Source organism: Alligator sinensis, unplaced genomic scaffold (genome assembly GCF_000455745.1).
Source record: "Alligator sinensis unplaced genomic scaffold, ASM45574v1 scaffold422_1, whole genome shotgun sequence".
In the NCBI taxonomy this organism is placed as follows: Eukaryota; Metazoa; Chordata; order Crocodylia; family Alligatoridae; genus Alligator; species Alligator sinensis.
The window spans coordinates 305,621-328,413 of NW_005842323.1; the positions used below are offsets into that span (position 1 = coordinate 305,621).

The window sequence follows — 22,793 nt, forward strand, 5'->3', positions numbered from 1 at the left end:
GGCTCAGCCAGGGCAGCAAGGAGAGGGGTGGAGCTGGCCCAACTCCATAGCATGGAGCTCTCTGCTGTTTTCCATGACCTGTGCATAGCAGTGAGTGGGGCTGGGTTGCTGGCTCCATTGTTCCTGGCTCTCCCTAGAAGCACATGGCTTGGGTCGACTGCATGTGAGCTTTGTGCAGTGGAGCTAGGCACACCCCGCACCCAGGCTCTGTGCTCCTGACACCCACCCTGGTTCCCCGCTAACCCTGGGGCACTGGTGTGGAACCCATGCTCCCACCCACCACTGCTGCCACACCCCCACCACTGGCACTTCCCCTGCTGCCACCACTTCCCCTGCCACTGCTGCTGCCCTTTCCCTGCTGCTTCCCTACTTTCCATCTCACGTGTCTGCCCACCACTTCAGCCACCGCTTTCCAGGCACTGTTGCCACTCCTTCCTGCCCACCACCACCTTTCCCCCCACCTACCTGCCTGCCACTGCTTCCTGCCCTCCCCTCCCTCCTGGCTGGGCGGGTTCCATGCTGCATAGTGTGGTCCCTGCCATGCAGCCGGGAATCATGTGGTGCTGGCTGGGGCAGGTTGGCTCTGGCAGGACCCAGTTCCTGGCTGCATAGCTTGGACAGCGTGGCATGGCATGGAGCCAGCTCGGCTCAGCCTGGCCCCGACAGAGTGGGGCGATCACCAGTGATTCTCTCCTCCCCCCTCCCTCTGCCTGTTCTTATCTGAGTTTCTACTCTTGGATAGAGGGCAGGGGAACAGCCCCATGGTCACCAGGCCAGAAGCTTCTGCTAGGCAGAAGCTTCCAGTTAGGCGCTGGGTGTGAGGTGGGGCTGGGTGGACCTTGCTCTTGCCACCCCTAGTTCCTGCCACCACTGGGTCCTGGTGCCAACTCCTCCTGCCACTGGCACCTCATCAGCTTTGACAGGCAGCCACTGGCTGGTAATAATTTTCTAAATTTTAGAGGGGCCCCGCATAGTGTGCAGGTCAGATCTGACCCGTGGGCTGTATTTTGCCCACACCTGGTGTAAACAGACATCACAGGTCTCCCTAGAGAAAGCTTTTTGTCCTGGTATTCTACAGACAGAAGAGTCTGTTGTCTCCTACTTCAAATACCTGTGAAGTACACAAGAGAAAATGTTCTAATACTCCCCTCCTTCCCTCAGTCTCTTCCATGACATGACTAAGTTAATCATGGCTTCTTCAAGTTAATTGCCAGTCATTCTAAGACCAAGCCTATGTGATCTCCCTGGCCGTTTACTGGCAGAGGGGCAGCAAAGTAGCTTGAACAGCTACATGTGTAAAGGGCTTTGCCACTCCTCTTTTGTTCCAGGTTTTGACTCTGATGAGTCTAGACTGTCTCAAATGAGATATCTGTTTACAGCTAGACAGAGATGTGTGTGGATCATGCACTTTTACCCATATCTGCTTATATACCACAAACAAATGAAGTGTTTCATATTTTTTTATTCATTTAAGTTGTTCATTGCACAGATCTCACATTTTAGTTCTTTGTCATTGTCTACTGAAACCCATTCAGCTCTTCTATTGCTGATGAGCCTGTTTATCTTGCAGAGTCTGCTTCTTTCATACTTAGGCAGTTTTGTTTTTCAGGTACTCTCTCCTCTGTGGAATCAGTGAGGCAATCCACTGACCAGTGCGCTGCTTAGCCTCTTCCCATGTGTAGTGGGGTACATAGCCAAAATCCCTCTGTGCTTTCTTGTAGGAGAAGGTAAACTGTGTGTTCATCAGATTCACAAGGTGACGGTTGGTAGAGGGGATGTATCTGAAAAAGGGCCTGAACAAGAAACTCAAGCTCTCCAGCAGCAATGCAAAATAGTACAGCATTACCAGTGGCATGGGCAGCTGGGGCTCAATTCCAAAGCCCAGTTCCTTTGTCAGCTCATAATCTAGGTCTGCATAGCTCATGGGGGGAGTGTCATCTGAGATATAGTAAAATTGCCCTCTGATCTGCTTAGCTTTTTCTGGATCTTTCAGGGCTTTGGCGATTTGCATGTGAGCCCAGGCAATGTTTCCCACATATACAGGATTCACTAAAGCTTCTTTCCTGGAAGTACGCAGGTGGATATTTTTGTTCAAGAGGCTTTGATCCAGGTGATTCTGGAGAAATTGGCTTCCTTCTCCAAAGATGTACATAGACCGTAGGGCGCATGTCTGCAAGATGCCACCTGCCTTTAGTGCCTGACCATCTGCCTTCAGGACATGTTTCTCTGCTTGTCTCTTTGTCTCGGCATATGGAAATGTTAGTGAACTCTCATAGGCTGTTTCTTCATCACCATTGCAGATGGGATCACCTCTGCAGTTTGGGCCTGTCACTTCTATGGAGCTGGTATAAATGAAGTATTGGACGTTACTGTGGACACACGCCTCCAGCAGTAGCTGAGTACCTTCAAAAGAAGAAGGTGTTAAGGCAGCAATTTACTGGATTGGCTGACAGATCTTGGGTTCCACAGCTGGGGGAAAGTATGTTTTCCATTTTAAAATCACATATCTTGAAACAGGTATGCCAGATTCCTGACTAACCTCACCCTGGAGGCTACCAAAACCCCATCTCAAATTAGACAGTATGTTTAATCAAACTGTAGTTATTTTAATTTGAAAAGAGAGAGTCAGCACAATTGCTTGAACATATGAATGAAAAAATATGAATATATAATACTTGCTAGCTTGTTTTTTCATACTGGGTGCATCTACATATGCTGTGCATGCAACACAATAAAGTCCAGAGCCATTTGAGCTGGAGTGAACTGCTCCTGGGCTCAGCATTTATATGTGCACCCAGGACTGCAGCAATTTGAGCCAGGGCGGAGCAGCCCTGGGCTAGCAGGGGACCTGGTAGGACCTAGGGGTCTGGCCCCCAGCTGGCTGGGCTAACCAAGCGCAATTTGCACCCAGCGGTCACTGTCTACACACGTGTTTGATTGCACTTAATGACTCAGATGAAAAATAGTACTGTCCCTGACAGTACTACCTTACAGTGGAGTTAATTAGTTTACTGCACCCTAATAGTGGTGCATGTGTAGATGGCAACACTTTACTGTGTAGATAATTAGTCAACACCACAGTAAAGTGTACATGTAGATGCACCCGCTGGGTGTGTCCCCATGAGTGTGCATGTGTATTTCCCCATAGACAAATAGCAGTTGTGCATAGATGTGCTGCTGCTACTTGTCCCCAGGGAACACCCTGCATGGGCCCTGTGGTATGTGGCAAATTGCCCTGGGTGGGGTAGGGGAGGCTGGGGCCAGCAGCTTTAGCTGGGGGCCTCTTGGGGCTGCAGTAGCGATGATCCTGGCTGGCAGCTGAACCATGGCTCTGGCTGACCAGGCTCCAGTTTCAGGTGGCGCACACTGTGTGCTGCCTGGCTTTTTTTTGGACAATTTTTTTTTTAGGTACTGGGATTTCCTGGTATCTAATTTTGCCTCTACACTACAAATATGCGGTATGGTGAACCTTTTCACATGAGCCATGTGCATTTTGTAGCACCTCAAAAGTCTTTGGGTTGCCATAACGTGCATGTTCCTGCTTGTGGGGATGTAGACACTGTATCTGACTTGTTCAGTGAGAGTACAATTTGATCTTATAGCAATTTAATTGACTTCATGTTCACATTGCTATTGTAAGATCAAGTAAAATCTGACTTGGGTTGAAGCAAAGATCCTTAAGATAGTGCCTCATTTATTATCTGTCACTTATATTGTGTACCAAAGACCCAGTTTCTTAGTCCATCCTTTACTGGGTATGTCTACATGTGCATTAATACACATTTTCTATGCACATTAAATTCAGTACCTCCAATGTGAGGTACTAAATTAATGTGCATTAGGCTTCCCTAATACACAATAGTGCATTTGCACAGTTTCTAAGTTACACTCGATGTGCAGTAGACTATTTTACTGTGCATTAGTATAATGTCACTTTTTTATGTGATGCTTTAGTGCACAGTAATATAGTCTACTGTGCATTAAAGTGCAGAAGTTCTGGTTGACGATCTGGAGTTATAATTAATAACACAGAAAACAAAACAGGGAAAAACAAAAACAAGCAAGTCCTTGCAATCTGTTAAGGAAGAAGGTGAAGACAGAAAAATATAAGCGAAGATAGAAAATGGGTTATTGTCCAAGAGAATATGGACAATAAATACGATTGTGTCAATGGAAAAATAATAGTGATTAAATTTTGATCCACTAAATAAATGAGAAGTGGGGGGAATTACTGATTTTAACATGGTTGGTATGCTGAACTCCTTTTTCAGTCCTTAACAAGAAACCAAAAAGAGGCTTAGATAACTAGGAAGTAATGAAAAAAACATGATTGTTAAACATCCAGGAATAAAGTCAACATTAAAATGTAGATGTGTATAGGGCAAATTGCAAAGGATGGAAGCCAGGATCCTATAGAAAATTCTTAACCCATATTACCAATGAAGTTTCAAAAACTAGTAAGGTTTTGGAGGACTCGATATGATCAAATGAGACTGCAAGCTCCCATAAGGTGAAAATAGGAAAAAAATATCTTGGCAGTTAGCCTGTGTTCAGTATCAACTGGACTCCTGTAAAAATGAATACATAAAACTGTGTTATGATTTTGGATTTAAATAACATACTGTAAAACTATAAAAGGTAGATTACTCATCTTATTTCTTAGGTAAATATTTAATGGACCAGCCCTGCAAAGGACTACTACATGAGCAATCCTAATAAGTCTGTTTTATTTTGAATCAGGACTGAATCAAGACCGAAGGACTTAATTCAAAGGACTTCCTTGTATTTAACATTTTAAGAAAGAAAAATAACAAAACTTGACATACACATCCCTGAAGAGTTTAATGCAGTTCTTACAACAGAGGAAATCATACATCATTGGTGCATCTACACAAGATGCTTAATGCGCAGTAGACACATACAAACACACACAGACAGACACACAGACACAGACAATGCCCAGCAGGTAAGTGTGTGGAGGGGAAGGGGCAGGGGGAGAGGGAAGGGGGTGGGGGAGGCAGATTGAGGGAGGGAGTGGGGCAGGAGCAGATGTTGGGGTGAATGGGGCCCTGGGGCCGGAGCGGGTCATGGGACGGAGCTGCGGGCAGCTCGTCCAGAGGCACGGGGAGGCATGGCTCCCCACTGCTGCGCACACCCCCAGGGGAGTCATGGGGGGCATGTACCCCCTGATTTGTGCACACGGTGGAGGCAGGCTGCCTCTGCAGGCTGGGGCTCTGAGCCCTGCTGCCCTTGCTCCAGGAGCTGCATGCTGACTGTGCTGCATGTCCCCTGCCTGCCTGGTGGTGGGAGGCACAACATGGCATCACGCAGCTCTTGGGACAAAGGCAGCAGGGTGCACAGCCCCAGCCCATAGCAGACAGCCCGCATCTTCCCTGTGCACAAATTCAGGGGGCATGTGCCCCCTATGCCTCCCCTGGGGGTGCGCACAGTGGCAAGAAGCTGTGCCCCCTGTGCCCTTGGATGAACCACCCACAGCTCCGTTTCATGGCCCGCTGCAGCCCTGGGGCCCCATTCACAGCAGTCCCTGTCCCTGCCCCACTCCCTACCTCACTGTGGGGACCTCGATCTATCCTTTCCCACCCATCCCTTCTCCTCCCCTCTCACCCTTCCCAGACTTACTGGTGTGGAGTTTCTCTACATGCAGCATGCGGGCTGCAGCTGCTCATGTGTGTCTGTGTGTACATCTCCCCACTCCTGCTGCAGCTACCTAGAGCCTGTGTCTGAGCTGCCCTGTAGTCCTCTGCACTGTCACCACTGCCCACTGGGCAGCCTGGAGGCAGTGGAGCAGAGCCCAGGTGTGGGCTCCAAAACTACATGTGTGATTAACACATTAAAAAATGAAGGCAAGAACTGATTAACACATTAATTCTGTTAATGTGTTAACTGTGATTAATTGACAGCCTTAAATTTCATTCATTTTAAATATAAATCCTTTCTCAAGACCTTAACCAAAGAGTACAGGCACAATGACTTAGCATATAACCTTGTACTGAAGCTATGGATTTCTAGAAATTATCTGTGTACTGTGAAACTACAGCTGGGGTTTGAAGTGTAGTTTCAAGTGAGGAAAGTGGTGAGATATGGTGGGGGTTTGGGAAAGTCAGTCTCCTTTCTTTAAGAAAAGTACTGAAACTTTTCTCTGCCTGATGAAGGGTATTTGTATCCACAAGCTTGCAAGGAAGAATTTTTCCAACTATTTGAGTTGGTCTAACAAAAGATATCAGATTTACCCAAAGAACCTTGTATTGGAACACTGGCATTCAGAGGAGACTTCTGGCCTCAGGGCCTGGCTCTTCCTTGCCCTGTCTCTGCTGGTGCAGAGTGAGTGTAGGATATAGAGAAATCAGAATGGCAATGCTTTGTGCATCCTTCTCACTTGTGTAAGTGATGGCACCAAGTGCAGAGTAGTCATATGAATCACATATTTAGTCAGGGCAAATGCTCACTTCCCTATACACGTGATCAACGCTATAGACACAAAGCTTGAAACAGTACAGAAAATCCAGCCAGCAGCTCACCTGTAACATTGACTTCCCAGAGCAGCTGCTTTTCTACATGACCCAAGATATCAATGATGGAAGCTGTGTGGATGATCAGGGAAATGCCCTGGCAGGCGCGATGCAAGAAGGCAGCATCTCGGATGTCCCCCTCCAGGATTTTCACCTCAGCCTTACCCTTGTACCCTGCCAAAACAACATGAAATGAAGAAAAGGACCCTTGTTGACATGGCTAAGAGAAGTGATAGAGTGGTGAAGGGTAGGACCCTGTGAGGGTTTAGAACTGCAGTTAGGAATCACCAACAGCCCAAACTTGGGTGGAGGCATTTTGGGGCAGGTAAAACAAAAGGCATTTTTACAGAAGCAGTAATTGTCAAGTGATAATAACAGCTTTGTATAGATGGGTATGATTTGGTTACCGTGGGGAATGATTTTGCAGCAAATATGCAACATGACTTTTTTCTTTAAAAAAAACCTTCTCCTAGTGCCAACTGGTCCCAGAAAATTGCCTACAAGCTGAATACAAATGAACCTTTATATTCATACTGGGGAGAGTTAGAAACAAATATTGTAGTGATTTGCTAGCAACTTGAAGGTGTCAATTATCATATGAGTTTTCTCTAAAAATGCGCCACAGACCTCTTCCAGTCATGAGACTGTGTACACACAGCTGTGCAGAATCACATGGTTCTTGCCCAACAATCCTCCTTGTTATGCCAGCCCTCCCTCTGCTAGGGTGGTTCTCACATGTCTTCTGGTGCACTGCAGTTATGTTTACAACACCTCATGCTACTCCTGGCCTGGAACCTCTTATTTTCCTAGCCTCTTGACACTGATTATTTGAGTCCTGACTAGCAGTACCACTTGTCATTGGCAATGTGTATGGGGAGCATGTGGGTGCATGTGCGCCCCCTGAGATTGGCTGTGCCTGCCCTGAGAAGTGCCACCGCCGCTGCCACCGGGTAACCTGGCCGCAGACTGCTGCAGCAGGGGGAGTGGCATGCCTGGCACAGCAGGCACAGGCAGGTAAGTAAAGTTTCTTTGTGTGGGGGGAGAGATCAAGACCCCCACAGTGCAGGAGGGAATGGGGTAGGGGCAGGGGCAAATCATTCACCTCAACCCCTGCCCCACTCCCTGCTGCACTGTAGGGATTGTCCTGTGACCTGGCCAGACCAGGGCCCCATTCACCGTAAATGGAGCCCTGGCTGGACCAGGTCATAAGGCAGTTGGAGGCCGATGGCTCCTGCTGCTGTGCACACTGCGGGGGAGCCAGGGGAGGGGCATCACATTCCCCCAGCCCCTTGGCTCCAATACACCACAGCTCTGGATAAGCCTCTGGGCTCTGATTGCTCCACGACATGACCCGGTCAGGGCCCCATTCACAGTGAATGGAGCCCCAGCTGGGCCAGGTCATGGGACAAGCGGAGTTGAAGCACTGGGGAACCAAGGGGGGCACATGGCCCCCCCAGTATTTGCACTGGGCAGGGGTGGCTGCAGCTGTGAGGTGATCTGGGCTCTGCCTGCTCCATGCCTTGCTACAGCTTTTGAAAGCGGTGCAGCACAGCACAATGTGCCTTGCTATCCGGTCCACCCAGTGGTGGGACACACATGGCGACGCACTGCTTTCAAAGGCTGCAGCAAGGCATGGAGCAGGCAGAGCCCAGCTCACCTTGCAGCTGCAGCCCACCCTTTTCCCATGCAAAGATTGTGGGAAGAGGGCATGTGCCCCCCTTGGCTCCCCAACGCAATGCTGCAACTCTGCAGGAGCTGCTTGGGACGACTTAGATAGGGTGGGGCAAGGGTCCCCAGGGGCCCCATCTCCTTCAGCCAAGTGGCACAGCCAAGGCTGGCCCCGCTCCAGCTCTGGGCACCCCTGGGCAGTACGGGTCTGGGGCTAGACTGAGGCCGGTGCAGGGAGGCAGGCAGGGCCACTGCAGGGCTGCGGGGCAGTGGATGCCAGCACCGGGCAATAACCCCTGGCACAGGGGAAGGGGCAGTCTCATGGGTGCAGCAGACCCTGGCCCCAAGCCCAATCCCTGCCCGGTGCCGGCTCCAGCCTCATTCCCTCCCCCTGGCCTTGGCTCTTTCCTCCCTCCCCTCCATGGCCCTTTCCCCTCCCCCTGCATGTGAGCGCATTCAGGACTCCCCCCCATTTTTTTTTCTCCCTCTGCCCCCGGCCCCCTGATTGGTGATCGGCTGCCGGGGAACTCATCAGTTGCCCATGCCACTTGCTCTTTTTAAGGCTTTGGCCTCACACACCCGTTAATGTACTTCCCTCCGTCCTGGTCTGGAGCATTCCCATGGTTTTAGCACTGGGCTCCCCTCATTTCTGTCCAGTTCTGAAGCATTTACTACCATTCTAGTCATGGTTCCTGCACTTCTGCTATGCTGCTGCATGCTGTTTCAATCTTTTTCCATGTGACAGGTGTAACACTGATGTGAACAACAACAACCCCCACCCGGTCAGGGCCCATTCAGTTTACTTTGCTGGCAACATGAGCTACAATTGAAATCCAGAGTGACATCCTAGGCTATGGACAGACATTCAAAAAGCCTGAGCCTGCATTGATTCAGTCTTTTCAGGTTAGTCTAACCTGCAGAGTGAACCATTTTGCAAGTGGATAGACGTTTTGCACATGCCTGAAGTGGCTCAAGCTAGAAGCCCAGGGGTACTAGAGCAGCCCTCCCTTCCACAGGGAAGCTGAGGAGTGTGATGCATGGCCAGGCCTAGGCAGGCCCACCCCAGTGGCTCACTGAAAGCTGGGAGCAATCTGGGCACACAGGGCCACCCGCCCCAGAGTGGAACTCTTCCCCCTCCTCCCTCTCCTGCACTGCTGTGGGGCCAGGAGGGGAGCCTTGTTCAGTGCTGGGGGGCTTTTCTCTCTCCTCCTCCCCTCCCTGCAATGGGGTGGGGGGGGTGCTCTGTGAGGCTGCCTGGCCCCAGAGGGGGACTCTTCCCCGTGCTTCTCCCCTGTTGCTGCTGCAGAGGTGTGGCTCTATGGGATGCTGCCCAGCCCCCGTAGGGGAATCTTCCTCCCACTCCTCCCCATCCCAGGGCAGGGGGAGGCTCTGTTCCATGCTGGGGGGAACTCTTCCCCCTCCTCCTCCTCCTCTTTCTCCTCCTCCTAGAGGGACAGCAGGAGCATGAAGCTCAGCTGGGCAGGGAGTGTAGGGTGTGAGGGAGGGCGGGAGGTGTAGGGGCCTCCACACACTCCCCCATAGCATGCAGCCCCCACAGCTTGGCGGCAGCAGCAGACATAGGGAGGTCAGGATGCTTGTGCCTGGTGCAGGCACAGTTCTGGCCAGTGCTGCACAGGGGGAGGGAGTGGAGCCTGCCTAGTCCCCCTGGCTCTGCTCACTGAACCTGAGCCTGCAGCTCCAGCCCTCGCAGCAGGGGATACCCCGTGCTAGAGTCAGCTGCTTCCCCCCTCCCCGCCACGCAGGTCCCCGCACTCTTCATGGGGTGCAGCAGAGTCCAGCACGGGGCTTCCCTGCTGCCAGTGCAGAGCTGTAGGCACAGCATAGAGCCCTGGGGATAGAAGTGGCCGGGCAGGATGTGTGGGGCTGTGCTCCTCATCCCCAGTGCAGTGCTGGCTGCCTCTAGTGTGTCTCTGCTAGGGCCAGTCCCTGCTCCAGCTAGAGAGCAGAGGGGTGAGGTCAGCTCTGTGGCTGGAGCAGAGAGCCATGCCCAGCTCAGAGAGCATGCCAGGATGCTGGGGGTTTATCTTAAACCAGCAAGGGGTTTGGGACAGACATTTGCATAAACTGGTTTAAGCCAAATCAGTTAAGTCTTGATTCTGCATTCAACCAGGTTTATCTCAAACCCCTTTCAGGCATTTTGAAACTGGTTTATGTGCACTGCACTTCTGTTCTGTTACAGGTTTAAACTAGTTTATGATCAGTTAAACCAGTTTATGTGTAATGCCTGTCCCTAGCCCTAGAATTTCACCAGTGGCTATAATACAATCAAGGGTTTCAGGGGTTTTTTTAGTGAAAGAAAGATACATACCTGTTTACTATGCTTTTAACAGGAATGTATATTGCTTTAAGGAAGTCTTCTATTTGGATTCCCAATTACCTGTTCAACAGGTTAGAACTGAAGCTTTTAGTAATTCAGAAATATTCTCATGCTACAGCTTTCTGGTGTCTCTTTCTGCTCTGACTGTTGGCATATGACTTGAAATGAAATTCTAAGTTCCTGTTAGTTATAAAAATGTCAGTTATCTAGCAATAGTGAGTAGGACATTTACCCTCATTATTATTTAGCATATATTATTACCCAGGCTTACATTTTCAAAAGGCCTACTATCTGGTTTCTAGACTGTATGTGTGTACAAATGGGCCCAAGCTTGATAGGCACAAAGCCTTGTGAAACTTTTGCAAAGAATCTGCAATTTGGGCTTGTTCTAATGTGCTACTGGCAGCATTTTCACATACAACCAGCAATAGGTATAGAATCCATGTCTTTGTAAAGTGTGTTTCTGGTCTGTGGTGAGAATGATGAGCTACTACAGTAACACAAGGGATGCATATAAATATGTCTTTTTAGGCATAAATTCTCATACTTTTTGTGTGCTCATATCAGACTACTGAAAAGGCGTGTGAAAGAGTTGAGCAAATGAAATTAGTTACTTTTGCAAATTCCAATTTTTTTTATGTGTATGTGAGAACTCTCCCTTGAAAACTGATCTACACAGTGCAGTTGTTGCAGGATCTACTGCTGCTATCTATTTGCTTAGCTGTTTTAAGCCTACTTGGTGTCAAAGATTTTAAAGCAGTTGTGTATAATATGATAAAATGCAAGAAAGCCTGTTCAAAAGGCCCCTGGCAGTGACATAAGCAGAACTGGTGTCCAGGGCAAACCCTGCAGGATAGTAGGGGTGCCCAGCTCTGAGAGGTGGGGTACATGTTCTAATGCAGGGAGCAGTTCCAAGGGAGAGGTAGGGGTGCAGCAGTCTTACTCATGCCAGAAATGCCTAAATATTTGTCTGCTGAGTTGCTGCTGCCACAACATGCTCTCCCCACCCCAGTTGTTGCTCTTAAAGCAACCATAGCAGCTGCAGCCAGTAGCAGTTTAGGAGTTCCTGGCATGGGTATGCTGCCAGGACAGAGATTCTGAAGGGAAGTGGGGGTGATTCTGGCATCCCTCCTAACTTGGCACCCAGGATGAGTATCACTCTAGCCCACCACTAGTTATGCCCATGATGTAAGATGTCCCATGAGTACAATGTGGACCTGATGAACCTTATTCATACCAGTTTTCATTCTGCTTGGTCTGTCCAGTGAGTTGCTCCTTATTTAACAAACTAAACTTACACATGCAGTCTTTGTTGTGCTAACAGAAAAGTGTGTGTTGAAACTGGGAAGAAAGGAGAGAAAATTGTCCCATCGCTCTTAGCACACACCAACTGCAGATGCTTCCTCAGCCAGACAAAGGGTATTTATATCCGAAAGCTTGCTAAGAAGAATTTTTCCAACTATTTGAGTTGGTCTAATAAAAAATATCACATTTAACCAAAGAACCTTGTCTGATCTAGTTTAGGCATTCAGAGCAGAACAATAATATTTTATTTTCATTTGTAAGGAATCAAGTGACTTGTCATACCATGATCTGGTTTATTATTAGGAAACTCAGTCATTTTTATTCTTTCTATATTTCTACTGGTCCTACTTCAGACATATTTTGATGATGTTCTGGGAATGATCTGGCTGTCTCTTGTTAGTACAGCTGTAGAGAAAAAAAATATAACCTCAGCTCTAAATTGTGGTTATATTTTTAAAGTCTAATGCTGCAGTGGAATCTCCCAAACAAATATTCTTCAACAGCAAAACAATTTTGCAATCTTTTGCAGCTGCCAAAAAGTGAAACTATACTGTCAATCAGTAGAGGAAGTTGGATACTTATTTGAGAAGTATGCAGTATGATGTCAGGCAAATATGGTAGAAATGTTTCTATCAGTATTTATCAGTTATAGATATGTATCTTCTTTCCAAGAGAAACACCTAACACTAAAGTGGTCAGGGTGAGCCATGACCCTGGGGTGCTATGATGTAGCTTATTATATTAGTGTCTGATAAAAACTTTTATTCCAGGAGACCACAGGCCTCAACCTGCAAGACTATTTTTATTAGAACATGCTGGGACTTGAATCTTCCATAGACTACACCTCCAGAATGCAAATGTGGGAGACAAAAAAATCTATTTTATCCAAATAAAATGTGACTTCAGGGTCCCAGCAAGAGGCCAGTGGTTATACAAATGATAGTGTTTCCAACTTAAATTGATACAAAGCAAGAAACTGTTAAATGCAACAATGCCTTCATTTTCTGCTATAGAGCACATGCTGTCAAGGACACTGAGATCAAAAGAACTCAAGGATTTTAGACAAGAATGAGTTGCTGTACTCTGCACGTGGCTGTGTCAGTGCTGCCTTCAAAAACCTGCCTTAAATCAAGAGACATAAATGTGCCAGCCAAGTAACTGGAGTTACACTGGGGTAAGACTAATAGAGATAAAGAGGAATCTAGCCCAATGGCTGTGCAGCAGTTGTAAACCCAGAATAAGAACTCCTGAGTTAGAAATGGACTGGGAATGATACTAGATTGAAATATTTCAGTTTCTCCTGAGACAGGTGATTGTGGCACAGTCCCTAAATCCTGTATTTACAGACATGGGGTGTAGAGGCTATTCTAAATGTTATTCTCAGTTCCTGTATCAACCAAAGATTTCCTATATCATCAAGATTGGTTATCATAGCTGCAGACAGAGTATAGGGAACTTCAGGTGTATTTGGGGCTTTCTGGAAGGCCATTCACTTATCCCCCTTTCTGTTTGCAAGTCAAAAAATCTGGTGTGTGACCTGTTGCACACTCCAGTCTCTGGGCAGCTGGGCAAGGGGCATGAGGCTGTAAGGGGATGAGGGGGTAAGAGAAGGTGTCTGGATCTGTGGTATTTTTCTTGGGGGAGTTTAGGAAAAACTGGATAGAGCTTTGTGGACTAGCTAGGATTGAATTATACAAACAAAACATAACAAAACAAAACAGAACGACCCCCCCCCCCAAAAAAAAACAAAAAAAACAAAAACCCAAAACACTCATTCCTTCCAGGGGAATTATACCTCAAATCTCCTAGTTAATACAGAGGAGCACATACAATATGCCATGCTGTACTGTAGCATAAGTAGGGAAAAACACATATTGGTAAGGCTCCATAATGTTAATCCCACTTGTGGTTGCAACTTTTGCCTTGGAAGTAGAATAATAGAGGCTGCTGAATTCCAGGAGTAAAGATACATTAAGTGAGCTGCCAAGGAACCTTGTAAAATCCTCAGTGAAATATTCGATGGAATTTAGTTGGAAAAAAACAAGTTCTGAAAATGTTCCTAAAACTTCATGCAATTAAACAGAGCACAGTAATTCTGTAGAACTCTATATATTGGCTTAAAATTTCTACAGAAAAATTGGTTCTTTATCATATTGTGTATCATTCTCTGTGTAAGTGCTTATATGGATAATCACTACTGAGAAGAAAATGGATGTGTGGTTAAGGAACTGGACTAAAGGTAACATTTTCCAATGAGTTAGGAGCTGAAGTTTTATCAAAAGGCAACAGGACTTTTACTCCTAAGGACTAATTTCAATTTTCAAATGGGATTGGGGTTTTTTAAAATGTTATACTCAGTTCCTGGATCAGCCAACAGCTTCTTATGTGACAATGAACAAATCATTCAATCAGGTTTCCCATCTAGGAATACTAGAACTCTCTTCCTGTTGACAGCAGGGACTCTCTCTTGTGATGTGCTGTCTGTACAGTGCACACTATGAAGTGATTCTCATTTCAGCCGAAGCTGCAGGGCACTACAGTAATAAAAATAATCAGTAATAACTGCACTGGTGGTTTTGCTTGATTTGCATTCCAGTCTTGGACCCTGCTATTCCAGTATTGGACCCTGCCGCATAGCTCTTCCAATGACCCTCCACCCTGAACTACAGCACCTCTTGCTACTCCAATATGGGGCTTTGTTCATCTCAGTCTTAACCTAAAATTACTTACAAGTCTCAGTGTAAACTGAAAGTTGGTTTCTCTTCCACTAACTGATAACAGATTTTATAATGAAACTGACCTGGGGGCTTTAATCTAATGAAAACTAGTCTGATACACTCCAATAAAATAATGAATAGTCCTCTAGACCATATGGCCTTTGAGGTTTCATGATTAAAATGCATCTCAGCTCTACAAAACTATTAAATGGGCAAGTATTCCAAGAGTTTCCTCTGGAGAATGTATTGTAAAAATCCTTTTTCTACACAGACACATGCACATGCCATCCTAAGGACATTCACTTACTTGCAAAGTTCATGAGTGTCTCAGAGCTAAAGACTTTGTCTAGAAGTCGGATCTCAGCGAGTGCCTCCTCCTCCTCCAGCAGTAAATGGACAATTCTCTGGCCAAGAAATCCCCCTGCTCCTGTCACCAGACAGGTCACTCCAGCCAAAGACATTGCAAAAGCTTGCTCTTCAGTTGCAAACTGGCCAGCTCTAGAACATGGAGCAGATATTCTTTTTCCTGACTGAAAAGAAAAACAATCATCATTACCTTCAAAAAGCTTAAGAAAATCAGTGATCATACCAGAAAGAGATTGCAAAGGGAAAAAAATATAATTTCAATAACCAACCCAAATTCAACAACTTTAAAACTATTAATTATCTGATTATTAATATTCAGAAGTTGCCCATGCATTGTTACCATGCAAAAATCACTAAGCATTTAAGAATTAGATACTATAAACTGAACACATTAAAATTAAAATGTTAAATAAATGTTATTAGTAAATAAATCCTACAGTTATCTGCCTCTGGCCTGGATTCCTAGTTCCTTGGGTTTATAAGAAGGAACCAGACAGCTCTTAGTATTTATACGCTACACATCTGCCACCGTTCTTATCTTGCTTTCCCTCCCTTCCTCCCTCTTCAATTTATGATGAAACTGAAGCTCCCCCTAGCCACTGCCCGCCCATTTGGAGAACATCTTTGAAGCAAAAGATTTCTGAATGCATATTAAAATGTAGCCCCTTTTTTCTAATTCTGATGCAAAAAATAAATAAATAAATAAATAAAAACAAAGCAAAACAAAACCTTGTGTAATTTCTGCTGCAACCAGTACTGAGTGTCAAAGTTCTGACCATTTCCCACCATCTTAATCTCTGGAGGGAATACGGCAGGGTCCAAAAGTGTCTATCTATCTGTTGGCTTCATATTTCCTTTCAGTCTCTTCTCAGGACTAAAGGAATTAATTATTCTTCAGGCGACCATACTTAACCCTGCTGATATTACCTATGTTCTGTATGATTAACTTTGTGTATCCTTTATCTGTGTCTCTATTGGTATTCATGTTTATCAGTTTGAGAGCTGTTTGTGTCAGTTTTAGCTGTGTTGAGGTAAAACTGCTTAAACACCAAAAGCCAAATTAACTTTGCCTTGCTTCATAGCATCAGAAAAAGTAGACTGTTGCCTATGAAAGCTTATGACTCTCTGGACTAGTTAGTCTCTAAGGTGCCACCCTGCCCTGCCTTGTTGTGTGTCTTCGCTGTCCCTCCCTTCCAAAATTATAAAGTTTGAAAGGGTACAAAGGCTGTAAGAGAAAAATAGGCAAAGGTTGCCAAGGGGTCAGCAGCTGTGATGAATCCCTGCCATGGTTGGCAGTGGAGAGACCCTCAGATCCAGAGTGAAAGTAGAGGCTGGGGAGGACTCCAAATAGGAATCATTCCTGGGATGGCATTGCAGTCTGTTGTCGACTCTCAAAGAGCAAAGCATCTATAACTACAAGTCCTTACATTGGGTTCAAATTGAGATCTAGTAACCACCTGTTTCTGAAAAGAGCTGAAATCTCTGAAGTGCCTGTGGGTAAAAGTCCCTATAATCAGATGGATTAATTAACAGGCCCACAAGATCTAGGCTTAGAGCCCCCTGAAACAGAAGGCCCCCACCCATTTTGGAAGCTCCTATGGCTGCTATTTTTCTGTAGGCTCAGCTGAATCACAACATATAGCACCAGTGGTATCATGTTGGCTCCTGGAGAACCTGTGCCATCATGGCCATAAAAAGAGGGATACAAGGCCATCCTAACCCCACAGAGAGTGCTCATATTGGCAATGTTATAATGGAGGTGGTGGTCAGTATATTCTTCTTTGGGACCTCTGCTCTTGAGTTTAGGGCCCTAAGAATCCTTAATCCATCCTTGTCAATAGTGGGTTCAGGTTGAGCATTGCTATCTATTATTTCCTAAAAGAACTGAAATCTCTGAGTCTCTGTTTGGGTAGATTAGGGTCTAAAAGAGTTGGGTTGCATAAGCAATGGTAGTATGCATCAGAAAGACAACAGGAGACACAATGACACTACCAATGCATTGGATTAGTGGCAATGACTTAGGCCAGCCTGCATTTTCGCTGAGAGATCCCTTAGCCTTCAAAACAACATCAGAAGGGACCTAGCAATCTGGTGACATCTCTGCACCTTTAAGGTGGGGCATGGGAATGTTCAGACACATGCAACACGAGGTGTCAGACACCAGTGGAAGGCAAGTTCTTTTGCAGCTTCTGAGAAGACTGACAACTGTCAGCCTACTCAACTTTCTTTCAATGCGGTCAGGCTTCTTTCAATGCTGAACTGAAAATTTCAAAAGTGTATTCCCTGTGGCACAGGGTAGAGAGAGAAAACAGTTTCAAAACTCTTGACAGGAAGAGACGAAGGATTGACCTAGCTGAGCAGCCAATGACAAGTTAAAGGGCTTATGAGCCCACCTGAAGATGTGCTCTGAAGTAGGGTGGTGCTACAGGTTACCTTTGAAAAGTCATGAAGATATATAAGTAGGACCATTCACCCATTAAAGGCCATGTCTACACAAGATGCTGACTGCACAGTTGTTACTACACAGTCATTTAGTACTTGCATAGTACTGCGCAGTAACTCATTATTATTGAGCAGTAACATTGCATCATACTTCATGCGACATGATGCTACTGCGCAGTAGTAATGAGCTACTGTGCAGTCAGTGTCTTGTAGACATGGCCAAAGGGTGTTAAACTGTGCTAGATACCCTCTAAATGTTTTAAAGTTAAGCCACTCAGGGTGAAGGCAGTCTTGTAGGCACACTACCCGAGTTGAGATAAAGTGTTGCTAGTTAGCTCCCTGAAGATAAAACAATCATTTTTCATTCCAGCAGAAGCCCAGGGTACAGTTTCCAGCTCCTGTACCCCTATCCATCCTCCAAAACTCTACTGGTCTCCCCACTCCCCCCTGCACATCCACACTGAGAATAGCTGTGCAAGTGCAGTGAGTTTTGGAAGCATGCTTCCCACAGTTCCATGGTGTCACCACCTGGCAGCTCCACTACCCACCATTGGGGGTTAGTGGCTGGGACAGGGATGCATGCATTCCTGGGCCCACCCATCCCTCTGTCCCTTCCCCCAGTAGTCTTCCATAGCTCCCCTCACCTGGGACCAGACTTGGAGGGGTTTGCCTGGCCATGGGAGAACAGGGGAAAGGGGCCAGGGGGATGTGTGAAAATTTAAATTAACCTCAGGTAAAGTGAGCTTAATTGAAATTTTCCCACATCTTGTGCCTGTCTTAAAGGTGCAGGCAGCCCAGAACAAGCCCTGGTGGTGAGGGGAAGGGGACTGGAATGGGGCAGGGAGCTTAAGGTCAGATTTGGCAGGGTTCTTTGCAGGCAGCTGGTGGGGAGCCAGCCGTCTGAGCTTCACTTACTCTCCAAGGCCAGGATGAGACCATGGAGGACTATGGATGAAAGCTGGGGTCCTCCCTAAGCTCCCCCCTCCATCTGTGACAGGGCCATGGGGGGTTCAGCACATATTGTTGCAGGTGGCTGGTGCTTGGCAGGTCCATCCCACTAACTCCCAACCAGAACAGGAACATGGTGGCCATGGCAATGGAGGTCACAGAGGAGAACTGCCAGGTTCTGGACACCATTCTGGCCCTGGCAGTCTCCTTTGTGCCACCCACTGCCCAGCCCCTGGCCCTGACCTCACCTGCCCCCAGCAGCTGCCTGCTGCCCAGCAGCAAGCCCCGCCATGGGCTTGGGTTGAGGTGCAGTGGTACATCCAGTGGCCAGGTCTCCCTGCCCCTGCACCTGCCCCAGGTCCCCCAGCAGCCAGGCACCCTGCCTGACCCCTCCTTCCCACTGCTCATCCAGGCTCCTTGAAGCCCCTGCACAGGACCTGCTCACAGTAGGGCCAGCACCACATGCAGGCCCTGCTGGCCCTGGCCCCATGTTGGGGGGGGGGCAGCCATGCAGACAGATCAGTGGTTGCCTTTGCCCCCAGGGGACCGCGCCCCCCCCAATCCACTGGGCTCACCACAAGGTCTGCACCCATGGTGGTGCTGCCAGAGGCCAGGGTGCTGGATTCCTGTCCATGGGATCTGCTCCATGGGTACTGTTCCCCACCCCAGAAGGGCACATAGAGCACAATATACATAGTTTGCACAGGGAAGAGGGTGCTTTATTGGGGGTGGGTATTGGGGTTGGTGGCAGGGTCTGTTGTTGGGGAGGGACGATGGAAGGGAGTCTCTGTTTGGGAGGGAGGGTTGTATGGGATCTGTGTTTATGGAGAGAAATAAAGACTTTGGCTGAAAAGTGTCCACAGTGAGTGTGGTGCTAGGAGTGTGCAGTGAGCCTGGGGTGGCCTACAGTGGGGGATGCAGGAGGAGGTGGTACACCAGCACCTCCCACATATGGTGCCCTGGCCCCCTCTTTTGGGGATGAGGCTTGCTCAGTGGGGAAGGCCCATTGCTGTTGCTGCCACCGCAGCTAACATCCCTGCTGCTAGGCTTCCTCCACCTGCCACACCTCCTCTGCCCATGCCTCACAGAACAGCTCCCCCTGGGCTTTGCAGATGTTATGTAGCACACAGGCTGTGACAATGACCCAGGGGGAATTATAATTTCCTATCAGAAGCTGATGCAAGATGTTTCTGCTGTGCAATGTGAATGATTTATTCAGGGAGAAAAAAAAAAAACTTGACATCATAAGCTATCAAGCCTGTTACCTTCGGAATGACTTCAAACAAACAACACACCTTTCCCCCCTTTAAGATACCGTACTTACATACAGCTAACTTACATACCAGATCTCACAGGTTCATTAAGGATCAGTACCTGGATGTGAAACATCCAGTGAACACCTATGTGCTTTCAGAAGAATGCTGCTTATATATTTCCCCGCCTTAAGGAACTGCCAAGACAGATGTCCTGCTTGGTGTCATGAGATGCTCTACAGCCGCAGAAGCTAACTTATAAGTGAGGCATGAACCCTCATTTCAGTTCTTGTGGACTTAAAATATCATAAAGACAGCAGTGTCAAGTCTACAGTAGGTGTACATTCTGACCATTTCAATGTCTCTAGCAGTTGCTGTGGGAGATGGAGCTCCTCTCACTTCTTGGCTCAAACTACTGAGTAGTGTTGGAGTGCTCTACTCATCTCATCTGCACTGAACACTCAAAACTTGTACTGAGGAACTTATTTACAGCTCAGTTCATGCTTGTGATGCAGGCAAGAACACTTCTGACCCTGAGCTGCAATAACAACCTTTCAAAGTTCAAAACTAGATTTGCTTACAGAGGTCTTGGTAACAATAGGCAGACAAGGTAACAATACCACTCAGAGAACATAACATAAAATGAGAAGGTCTTTTAACAGTGCTGATGCATTGCCATTTTTAACAAGGACCTCTTTCACTTTACAGTGCAGTCAAGAACTTAAGCCTCTGGTGTTTTTCACCCAAAAGTATCTCTTCCACCCGTGTGTGTGGGTTGATGTACACATATTGTTTGTCTGTGAATTTAAATTTGTGAATGTTAATCCCAAATGTTCTGGAATTTGGAATGCTGGGTTCCAAGTATTTGGAATGCTATCTTGGGATGCTAGGTTCCAAGTAAATAGGGATAGGGCTTGTATTAATTATTGTTAAACGTGCTTCCTTTAAAAACATGGAGTATATGACACTGGCTTTAGTGTTGTCCTCTTGATTGTCATCCAGGAGCATGAAATAGGCAGGCTCTGTAGATTGGCAGAGCTGCAGTTTGTGATTAAGAACCGGAAATGTAACTGACAATTTTGGTACTCTGGGCAGAGATCCTGTCATGTGCCAGAGAGTAGGTGTGAAGAATGGTGGGAATGCCAAGTGGTGGGGCCATCTATAATTATATCAACTTAGGATATTGCCCAAGATATTGCCCAGGATCTACTAACAAGGGGTCAAAAATATTCAGCTGGGCCCAGAATGCAAACTCTACAAGCCCCATCAGCCAATACTGCAAATACCTCTTCCATCATTCACAGAAAATATCTACACTAGCCTGTATTACCTTCTTCTTATACCCTTATCCTGGTGACTACAGCCTTCTTCTTACCTCCTCCAAAGTGCCCAGTAGTTCTGCTTCCCTTTTCCAAGGACCACAAGGAGTTATGCCAACAATAGTAGGAGGAGAAGGAAGGGCAAACCCTCATTGTTTGACTTTTCCTCTGCTGCAAGGATTTGAGGAACTTTTTTCTACACATCTTGTGACTTCTGGCATAGGTCAGGAAACTTCTGTCACAGAAGGCCTTAGTGTACGTGGATTATGTCATGCCCTGCCAGTCCTGCATCATATATCTGCTGCTCCACAAACACTGTTAATTTTTAAACTGTAAAGATTACTCAGTATTCAGGTGAAAACATTTTCAGACAGTAGTTTGGCTGAAGCTAGGAGAACAAGCTTTCTTCAAACTCTGACCATCCTAGGCCTTTGAATGCTGAAAGTTGTGAGAAGAGCAAGGGATGGATTAGTCTGGATAGGCCCTGTTTACATGCTGTTCCTGTTACCATCCATTTTCTGCCACTGAGAGATACAGTGCACTGGGCTAGGGGGATCTGTGGGCTGACATAGTATGGTGTCTTTTAGGTTGTTTTGCAAGAAGGAGGAATATAGAGAGTGGAAAATACATAGGAGCAGAGCAAAGCAATCAGATGGCATATACATGTGAGGGGTCCTCAGAATAGAGGAGGAGAGAGGTGCATGTCTTGGTAGTAGGGGTCCTATTTAAACATAGCACCAGTCAAGGCCAGCTTAGAGCAGGGAGGAAATGCTGGCCTTCAGAGGAGAAACCATGAGCAGCAGAGGACTCCTAAAAATCTGAGTCTTTATAGACCCATAAACTTAACTTGAGTGAAAAGGTGAAAGACCTGCATGCCTTGACATAAGCAGATAAGAGGTGAGTGACCTTAAGTGATAAGAAGAAAGTGTAATTAACAGACAAGCACCTGACTTGTATGAAGCAGGAAATCACAAACACAAGTTATGGATATTTTTAGAAAGTACCTGTATTAACCACAATGATGTTATGACAACTTATTAAAGTGATTATTAATTATATAATGGATGATTAATGTATGAAAGGAAGAAACATTAATGTGTGAAAGTTGGGGCAAATATCTACAGGGAGAAAAGTTTTCTTAAGTACTAATATGTATAGGATGGAGTGGGCATAATTCAGTATAAATGTAGATTTCTAGCATAATGCCATGGGTGAGTGAGTGTACCATGTGTTGAACAGATGCTGATTCATAGATCACCAAACTACCCTATATAAAATCCCTACATAAAAAGAGTGAACCACACTTTGGGTATGATGTTAAAAATATATTAATATGTTTAAAGACAAAGTTAGGAAGAGAGGCCAATCTTATACACAAGTTGCTGGACCGGGTTTTAGGAGCTATGGGTTCAGCTCTTAAAACAGCAAATGGGAATGAAGCGAGAACTGCAGGAGCAGAAACACCATACTAAATGTATGTGATGGGGTGTGCTACCCTGTTAAGAAACAACCCAGAGCCCATGCCTGAAGTAGGTGTGATGCAGTTATGAAGGACTTCATCCTGGGATATTTAACAAACATTGAGATGAAAACTGAGGAGGAATGGAGAATGAAAAAATAAGTAGTGACCATCCATTACTGGGTACTCTGCTGGGCTGAAGGGCAAGAATTTCCTGTATAGTCTGAGATACTTAATCAGTCCTGAAAGCTTTGTTTTGATGGTAATTTTGGCCACTTGATTTTAAGCGCTGAGGCTATGGACACATGAACTCAGTTACATTCTCTGACTTGTTACTTGCCTCTAGCTGCAGTTAGTTTGAAAGGCATCTTAGAGTGAACAAGTGTTTTGTGAAGGTTTTTGCTTTGCTTCCTCCTCATGTGGCTGCTGGAAAGAGGGGCAGAAGCAG

At 46.4% G+C, this 22,793-nt stretch overlaps 1 protein-coding gene across 1 annotated transcript; it reads right to left on the reverse strand.

Annotated features, from left to right (window-relative positions):
- Positions 1–1,452: 1,452 nt before the first annotated feature.
- Positions 1,453–15,455, reverse strand: HSD3B1 (hydroxy-delta-5-steroid dehydrogenase, 3 beta- and steroid delta-isomerase 1). Its single transcript, XM_006028553.3, has 4 exons — positions 15,362–15,455; positions 14,866–15,088; positions 6,540–6,704; positions 1,453–2,403 (listed from the first exon to the last, which is right to left on the reverse strand). Exons 2-4 carry the CDS (start codon positions 15,017–15,019, stop codon positions 1,589–1,591), a joined length of 1,134 nt encoding a protein of 377 aa, XP_006028615.1. The 5' UTR covers positions 15,020–15,088; positions 15,362–15,455; the 3' UTR covers positions 1,453–1,588.
- Between the last annotated feature and the right edge of the window lie 7,338 nt (positions 15,456–22,793).